Here is an 8,473-nt window from a genome sequence, read left to right as displayed (position 1 = left end):
AGCCAGTCGATCAAAGGGGGTTTGATACCCAATCGTCGAAGCTTATTGTTAAGACATACGTGGTTGACCCTATCAAAAGCTTTTGAGGAATCCAAGTAGATGACGTCAACCTTCCCCCTGTGATCAAGGATGGTTGTCCATCTATCCACCGCAGTCAGCAGGTTGGTCATACAAGAATGACCTTTTCTGAAAACATGCTGTTGAGGTGAGAAGAACTTTGAGGATGATAAGTATTCTTGTATACAGTCGTATATTAAAGATTCCGTAATTTTGGAAGGTATGGAGAGAAGGGCCACTGGTCGGTAGCTTGAGGGTTCACTGCGTCGACCTACTTTGAAAATTGGTGTGACGTGGGCCAGCTTCCAAATTTCTGGTAGTTTGCCTCCGCTTAGCGAGTGTGCAAACACCACGCTAAGTGGTGTCGCCAGGATTGAAGCTGCTTCCCTCAAAACAGCTGAATGAACCATATCCGGACCAGGAGAAGTGTCTTTTCTTAGGTGCTGCAGTTTACGGAGCACCAGGTCAGCACTCAGGTCCACTTCGAAAAGTCCTGTTAAGGTGCAGGTGAAGCTTTCGTCAGTATAGTTGATGTGGGTCAGCTGGAATGTCTGGGAGTATTGTTCAGCCAAAAGGTTGGCGGCATCACCGTCGTTATTGGTCGGGCCATTAGGACCTAGCAGTTGGGAAATTGCAGTTTTGCCTTGTCCAAGAGAAGCTGCGTAACTGAATAAGCTTTCCGGATTGGAGACGAATTTATCGATAAGCTTGGTCTGGAACTGAAGCCCATCTTCTCTTATTGCCTTTGAACATATGTTCCTTATGCGTTTATATTGCCTGTATGCGTCGTTATTGTCGGTTTGTTTATATTCGACCAAACAGTGCCTTTTGCGGCTTAGCAAACGACGAGTGCGGTTCTTGATGATTGGAGGTTGTTTGTAGCTTTGTGGGACCATTTGAGGAACTGAATGCTCAGTAGCACATAAGATCGTGTGCAGTAAAAAATCCCAATGAGCATCCACTTCAAGTTGAGGGTGAACATCCCAATCCACCTGTTGTAGATAGTCCTATAAAGCTAACACATTCAACCGTTTGAAATTCCAGCGCCTGTTGCTAGTAGGATATCTTAGCTCCGTTTTGCTGACAAAGCTGAATGATAAGACGGCGTGATCACTTTTCCCCAGGGGAGCCAGGATTGAGAGGTCGTCAACTAGTAATTCTTCATTTGTGAATACCCAGTCTAAGCGCGACGGCGTCCGACTGTTTCTCCAACGAGTTAACGACTTCACATTTTCGAATAATCCCAGGTCGCCGATGAGGTTGAAGAACAGAGCTTCAATAGAGTTGTCACCTCCAATGTATGTATGTTCCACGAAGTTGATTCTAGGAAGATTGAAGTCCCCTGTGAGCTGAGCTTCAGTAGATTTTTAACTTTCGATGTACGTATGTTCAGCGAAACTTACTTTAGGAAGGTTGAATTCTCCTAGAATCCGGATATGGGTGAATCCGAGACGAGTAAAGCGGGATAACCCTCCCAGCATGTGATTGTCGTACTCCATGTCAGCGGATGGCTTCCTGTGGATAACTATCTAGACACCTCGAGGCGGTAGACAATCTCATTAGACACCATGCGGATTCGTCAGGATTGATAAACCCTTGGTTGTACACTTGATGTACCTCCAAGTGAGATCGTAGGTACAACGCTAATCCACTCCTCATTCCTGCTTTTTCGTCGTTGCGAAACAAAGACATACCGGGCATTGCTAGCCCTTGGTCTGTAAATTGAGGTATCCACGTTTCAGATATTCCTATCAAATATATATTATTGGCACTAATGAGTTCACGCAATTCATCCATTTTATTTGGTATAATCGCGGCGTTCATGCAGAATCAGTTAATGCTTTGAATTTGGAACGCTAGAGCTTCCCCATCCTATTTATCTGTTTGAGACGTACGTGAATAATAATAATAATGTATTTCTGCAATAGCAGGTACACGCCGTTTTTACAGGCATGATCTACAATTTACAACATATACTGGTTCACAGTATGCATCCCAAGCAAGGTTGTTTAGTAATTATAATCTATAAAAGTTGATAGCAGTTCATTCGCTTAGATATAATGTGTTTTCATAAGAATTGTTTCCAAAGGGGCATGGCGTCCACGTTACATACCAGATCCAATCTCGACAAAAAGTGTATTAGGGATTTGGTCGTACTAAGTATTTATGTAATGCAGCTTTTTAAGTTTATAGTTGTTATAAAGTAGGCTTGTGGAGCTCCTGGTTCGAACTATAACCTTGGGAAAGTGCGTTCGTCGAGCTTGTTCCAGATGTCAGAAGTTACATAGCTTCACCCTCAGAGCAAGATTCTGAAGAGAAAAAAAGAAAAAGAGAAAAAAGAAACCGAGGAGCAGCAAGGCATTTGGATATGAACGATAACCAATGCTTAACATTTATTAGTAGAACAGATGGAGGTACGATAAATTATTAGATTAGATTGATACTAGCTCATGTTGCAAGAGTGAACTGTGATTAGGGGCTACAGAGGAGAGAATGCAGTAATAAAGAACAATGAGTTGTGATATTTATCAAGGTGGAGTAGGTTCCAATGAAGGAGGGAAGTCAAGATTCGAATGAGGAAGAACAGAGAGTGTATATAGAGAGTAGAGTGTTGAGTAAAATAACTATATCCTTTACAGTCTATTTTTTTCATCATCCGATGCCTGCCACACAGTTTTCATGTAAAAGTCCGAGTTAGCATGTTAAAGGTTGTCTTAGTAGAATAGTTAATCCAGCACAAAAATTAGAAACATATGTCTGAATGGTGAGTGTAGGAGAACAACCTCAATATCACAGATTGATTGACTTGTTCTCATCCATAAGGAGCCTGATACAGACAAAATGTTCTGCCCCACAAACACGGGTGGATTGAAGTCATCGCCCTCACCATCAGTGCTTGCTGGTCAGTAACTCCACCCTCCCTCCTTTTGTGATGTTAGGCTCATTTACGCTTATTTTTTGGATATATATCATACCTCACACAATGCTCTGTTTCACATCTTGTTGGAAAACACTATTTCTATAAGTACCATGTTACAAGCTTATCAGACAGTTACAAATTATGGACTGTGGGTAAGGCTTCGATGCAATGCTTTAATTGACTATGTAGTAAAGTATAGTTTGCGAATCAGATATAGGCATTAGGAAGGGTATAGTGTAGGATATTTGTTTACCATAGTAGGGGGAAAAGTGGAGATTTATATTAGTTATAGATAAGGTAAGATGACGAGTGGTGAGATAATATTAATGGCAAGGCAACATAGTGTACAGAAGAGTAAAAAGCTAATAAAGAATAGGCAAGAAGGAACTCACTCTAAATTCGTACTGATGTTCTTTTGTCCTATCCTAACAGGTTGATGGGTGACAGGTTCTGTGGATTTACGACCACTGGCAGTAGATTGTGCGTTTCTTCTCACGTTTTAAGGTATTTGTAAGCGTCGTTTAGCGACCGAGTATTGATAGGTCCAGTGAGTTGCCTGTCTACTTCAATTTAAAAGAATTAGGAAGGGGAAAGTATCTAATACAACTACAAGGTAGGGAAATAAGGCGATTCAGTCTATATATGTAGGGAGCCTATGATGTCTGTGTTGGACGTGGATGTGTTCGTTTTCGCCAGATCTGTGCAGGTGAGGGCTTGATTAATGAGTCTTGCAAACGTATGTATTTTGTCTGCCACGCGTATTTCAGAAGGAAGACTGTTCCATATCAATGAGTACTTGATAAGGAAGAAGTTTTCCTGAGTTTTTGATCCGTATTTTCCAATTTTGACTGTGGATACTTTGTCTCGAAGGTTGTATCCATGTGAGTCTTGGTAGAGAGCTATATTACATGTGGAATAAGTAAGGTTTTTAAGGAGTTTGAAATAAAGAATTAAGTTAGACTTAAGCCTTTTTCTTCAGAGGGGTTGTAGTCCCAAGATATGGCATCTGGATTTGTAATCAGTGAGTTGGTCGTTCTTAAGTATCTTGCGAGTGAAGTCTCGCTGTATTCCTTCCACCTTAAGTATATCAAATTGGCGTAGGTTGGAAAATAAGAACGAGCAGTTTTTGACGATGGGTCTTACGCAGGCTTTATACAGGATAATTTTATTTTTGTTTTGAAAGAAATTACGAAGGATGAAGCCAAGCAATCTCCGCATTTGAGATGCTTTGGTTGAGATATGTTCTGAGAAGTTAAGACTGTCAGAGTAATGTACCCCAAGGTCAGTTACTGATGTCAGTCTGGGCAGTGGGTTTTTGTTAAGTGCTAGTTTTATTTTAAGTGACGTATTTCCAATACGTAGTCAACCACATTTCTCTGTGTTGAGCTCTAGCCCTCAGCGTTTGCACCAGTCGTCTACCTTGTTGAGTTCATGTTGAACCGTTTGCATAGTACTTCGTACATCACCAATGTCAGTTTTATAGATGACTTTTAAGTCATCAGCGTAGAGATAGGTCTTACCTGTGGTAAAGCACTTGCATATATTGTTTATATAGATTATAAAGAGCAATGGACCTAAGACACTACCCTGCACAACACCACTGGTTATTGGTCGAGGTGTAGATGTTGTAGAGTTAATCTTGGTTATTTGGTATCTGTTTGTGAGGAAAGACTTAATCCATTGCAATAGGGGGTTTATAATTCCAACTGACTGGAGTCTGTTGATTAGAAGATTATGGGGTACTTTATCAAAGGCTTTCTTTATATCGAAATATAGTTTAATCACTAGCTTTTTCTGGTCACGTATGCGAGTAACCTCATTAAAGAAGTCTATCAGAAGTGTACTACATGATCTTGTTCTAATGAAACCATGTTGTGTTGGGTCTATTAGATCTTCCTTAAGTAGGTGGTCTGATAGTTGAATTTGTATCACTTTTTCCATTATGCGTGAAATAACTGGGGTGATATTTATAGGTCTGTAGTTTCCGACCAGGTTTTTCGGTCCTGATTTGTGTTTGGGAAGAACATACGTTACCTTCCAGGCTTCAGGATATGTGCCCGCCTCTAAAGATAGTGTGTATATTTTGAGCAATAACGTATGTATATCCGGTCCTGACATTTTATTGAGAATTGATGGGATGTCATTGGCACCAGAGCTCGCATTCGGCTTAAGGGTTTTGATGGCGGTATGTATACTCCTAATGTCAAAGTTTATGGTGCTAATATAGCTTTTGCTTATGCATTTTATGTTAACATCTGGGGCATTAGATGTATTTCCGTTTTGGGAAAACTATTCACTTAGCAGTTCGCATATGACGGTTTGGTCATAGTACGTCACGCCATCGTGCAGTAAAATGTGAATGTTGTGATCTTCGTTCTTCCTTATGCGTTTTGCAAGGAGCCGACATAAGTTTTGGACTTTAGATACAGCTGTGAGCTCAGTACGCTCTTCTCTCTGTTTATTTTTGTTGTGATGACTTTGCACTCCTTCAAGTACAGAGTATACCTGGTGCAGGGCACTAAAGTCTTTTGATGTAAAGTACGTCTTTCTTAGTTTTCGTAGCTTAGACTTAGCCTTTTGGTTGATGTAGGGAGCAATTGTTTTGAAAGCAATTTTAGAAGGGATGGTAGTGTCTAGTGCAGATTTGGTGGTAGTATTGAATATTTCCAATGTTTCTAAAAGTTTATCACTGGTAAAGGAAGTGTTCCAGTCAGAATGCTTCGTAAGAAACCGAAAGTTACTCCAGACAGCGTTTGCATAGTCTCTATATTGGAAACAAGTATTTAATGTCTTTAATTTTTTGCGCTTGGCAAGAATCGGAAGGGTGCAGAAGACTATTTTATGATCGCTGTTATGAAACTTCTCGCCAACCACCATTGATGTTGGTGTGACATTGTGACAGAATATCAAGTCGAGAATGTTGTGATTTCCGGTAGGCAGGTTAACATGTTGCTGCCAACCGTGTATGTCTAAGGACCTAAGTATTCCTTCGTAGCACTGTGGGCCAGAATGTGTCTTCCAGTTGATGGTTGGAAGGTTGAAATCACCACAGACAATTTTGCAGGCGAAGTCAAGTGAGGCAGCCTTAGCAAATGACTCACTTATAATGGCGTCAGTCAAACTGGATGTATTCGGAGCTCGATATATACATCCGATTAGTAATTTACATTCAAGGGTGTGTACAGTAAGTCATATCGAATCTGATACTTTACAGAGGATATGGTGACTAAGGATTTCCGCCCTCATGTTTTTTGATGCATATATGAGACAACCGCCACCCTTCTTGGTGACTCGATCACAGCGGAAGAGCTCATACGTGTCTATTTGGAGGTACGTGTCTGTGATATCGGAGGACAACCAACTTTCCGTTGTCAAAAAAGTGAGGGGTTGTGTAAAAGTAATAGGGCGCGTAGTTGAGTCATCTTATTCTGTATAGATCGGGCATTGATTAACATTAGTGTCAGGAAGGATGGGTGTTTGTCTAGTAAAATGGTATGCTGTAAACCCTGTGGTTTGTCGCTTTCGCTATGAGAAGAGGAAAAAGTGGGAGTATTGGCTCCACGTAAACACCGATAATCATTTATTAGCCCTTAAATATTGTAGAGGCGTCCATCGAAAGTCAGCTAATTGTTAAAAAGTTCGTGTGCGACCAAGTAATCCCTAGTACAATGTAGATAAAGAAGTTGTGCACGACCACCTCACGAAAACATAGATGGAGCTAAGATACTTGTGAATGGTTTGGTTTGAGATACATATTTTAGATATAGTAGACGCCTGGGTAGGATCATAATCCACTGACCAGCCAGCTTAAGGATTATTCAATTGCTCAAGAACATTGCTAACGACAGAAAAATGGGGTTTTAGAAATCCATGACTGTCAGTACCGGTTTCTGTGTGATAAATATTTTCAAAAGTGAAGTCATTGAATCCTAAAATTGATCACGCGCGATATTAGTCGGTCTCATATCCGAATAGTCCCAGTTCACATAAGTTAAGAGCTATTAAATAGTCGAACCTACTGTCTCGGGGTATTTTGCACGAGTAGTTCGAAAGAGTAAGCATTTTTGAAGCATTTTAGAAGCAATACCTTCCACCAAATACCCTTTACCACGTAAACTTAGCCTAGGAAGCGAGTCTTTCACGCAATTCTCTACTGACTTGTGGGTTTCACATTTGGCGTAAGTTGAGGATCTGATGAGAGGTCAAACTACCAATAATTTCAAATGCCGTTATAAATTATTAACGTATACGTAGTAAATGTGATAACAGCAATAAGGGTTTCGACCTGTAAGGTTAATCAGTCCATAAAATATATAGTTGTGTATATCTTCGACATTGATACTGACCTCATTAATTTTACTGGGGAAACCTTAACTGAAGGTCATGCATCCGCACCATATCACCAGTGGGTACACCGTGCTATGAATTACTTGCAACTGCTATCCAGCTTACACCAAGTTCTTCTTGACATATCGATAGCTTTCCAAATAAATCTTCGAACTCCTTCATTTCTGACTTCTGATTCGACTGGGTTGGCTTAGTTCGATCATAAAGGTGTTAGTGGTGAAGTCGTTGTCAAACTTAGAGTACCTGTGGCATCTTTAAACTTGTAAAAATCCCACGTAGCTTGAATTTTGGCAAATATTATACTGCAGTGGACCAATTGACTAGAGTATCAACTGGATAGGGAAAACATGACATGTAATTGATTTAAGTTCCTGAAATGAATGACCTGTTATACGCAACATTACATTTCTGCTCTAAGTCGAATGTGTGAAAGCAAGTGAAACTGATTGGTGATTTCTTATACTAGATAATTAAACTCATGCAAATATCCAGAGGTGCAGTAAATCCATTTTACAGTTTGTTTAAAAGCCCGAATGTTTGTTTAAACGCTTCGACCTTTGTGGCTCGTAAGTCGTAAGTACAAAGGTGATCCCGCGATGTCTGTTGGAATTCAACTAATATGATATAAATGGAAAAGTACGAAAATCTTGGGCTTGTTGGAGAAGGAAGTTATGGAATGGTTATAAAATGTAAAAATAAAGAATCTGGAAGGATTGTGGCAATAAAAAAGTTCATAGACAGCGAGGATGATAAACATGTTAAAAAAATAGCACTTCGTGAAATAAGAATGTTAAAAGTAAATTGTTCTTTCGAAAAGTATTTTTTAGCAACTTCGTCATGATAACTTGGTAAACCTTCTAGAAGTTTTCCGACGAAAGAAACGTCTATATCTTGTTTTTGAATTTGTGGACAATACTATACTAGATGATTTAGAAAAAAACCCTAATGGAATTGATGAACTTCGCACAAAGCGCACTTTGTTCCAGGTCATCCGGGGTGTGGAATTTTGTCATCTACACAATGTAAGTTAACTGTATCAATCTGCCATTTCAATGGTGTCAAACACCATAAAAATAATTTTCCAGTTATCTTTTGCTAGAAAATCAAATCGCAATTTTTTGGATGCAAATGACCTTGAGAGCTCAGACT

At 39.9% G+C, this 8,473-nt stretch overlaps 1 protein-coding gene across 1 annotated transcript in view; it reads left to right on the top strand.

Moving 5' to 3' along the window:
• Positions 1-7,952: 7,952 nt before the first annotated feature.
• Smp_163380 (serine/threonine kinase) overlaps positions 7,953-8,473 on the top strand; it is a gene marked incomplete at its 5' end in the record, with an annotated part of 30,963 nt that continues 30,442 nt past the window's right edge. Inside the window, 2 exons of the mRNA XM_018798975.1 lie at positions 7,953-8,120; positions 8,152-8,346. Of these exons, the coding sequence (XP_018646630.1) occupies positions 7,953-8,120; positions 8,152-8,346 (363 nt within the window). The remainder of the gene's footprint in view (positions 8,121-8,151; positions 8,347-8,473) is intronic.

The sequence above is a fragment of the Schistosoma mansoni genome, assembly GCF_000237925.1.
Source record: "Schistosoma mansoni, WGS project CABG00000000 data, supercontig 0149, strain Puerto Rico, whole genome shotgun sequence".
Classification (NCBI taxonomy): Eukaryota; Metazoa; Platyhelminthes; class Trematoda; order Strigeidida; family Schistosomatidae; genus Schistosoma; species Schistosoma mansoni.
This window is presented reverse-complemented; position numbering and strand designations above follow the sequence as displayed.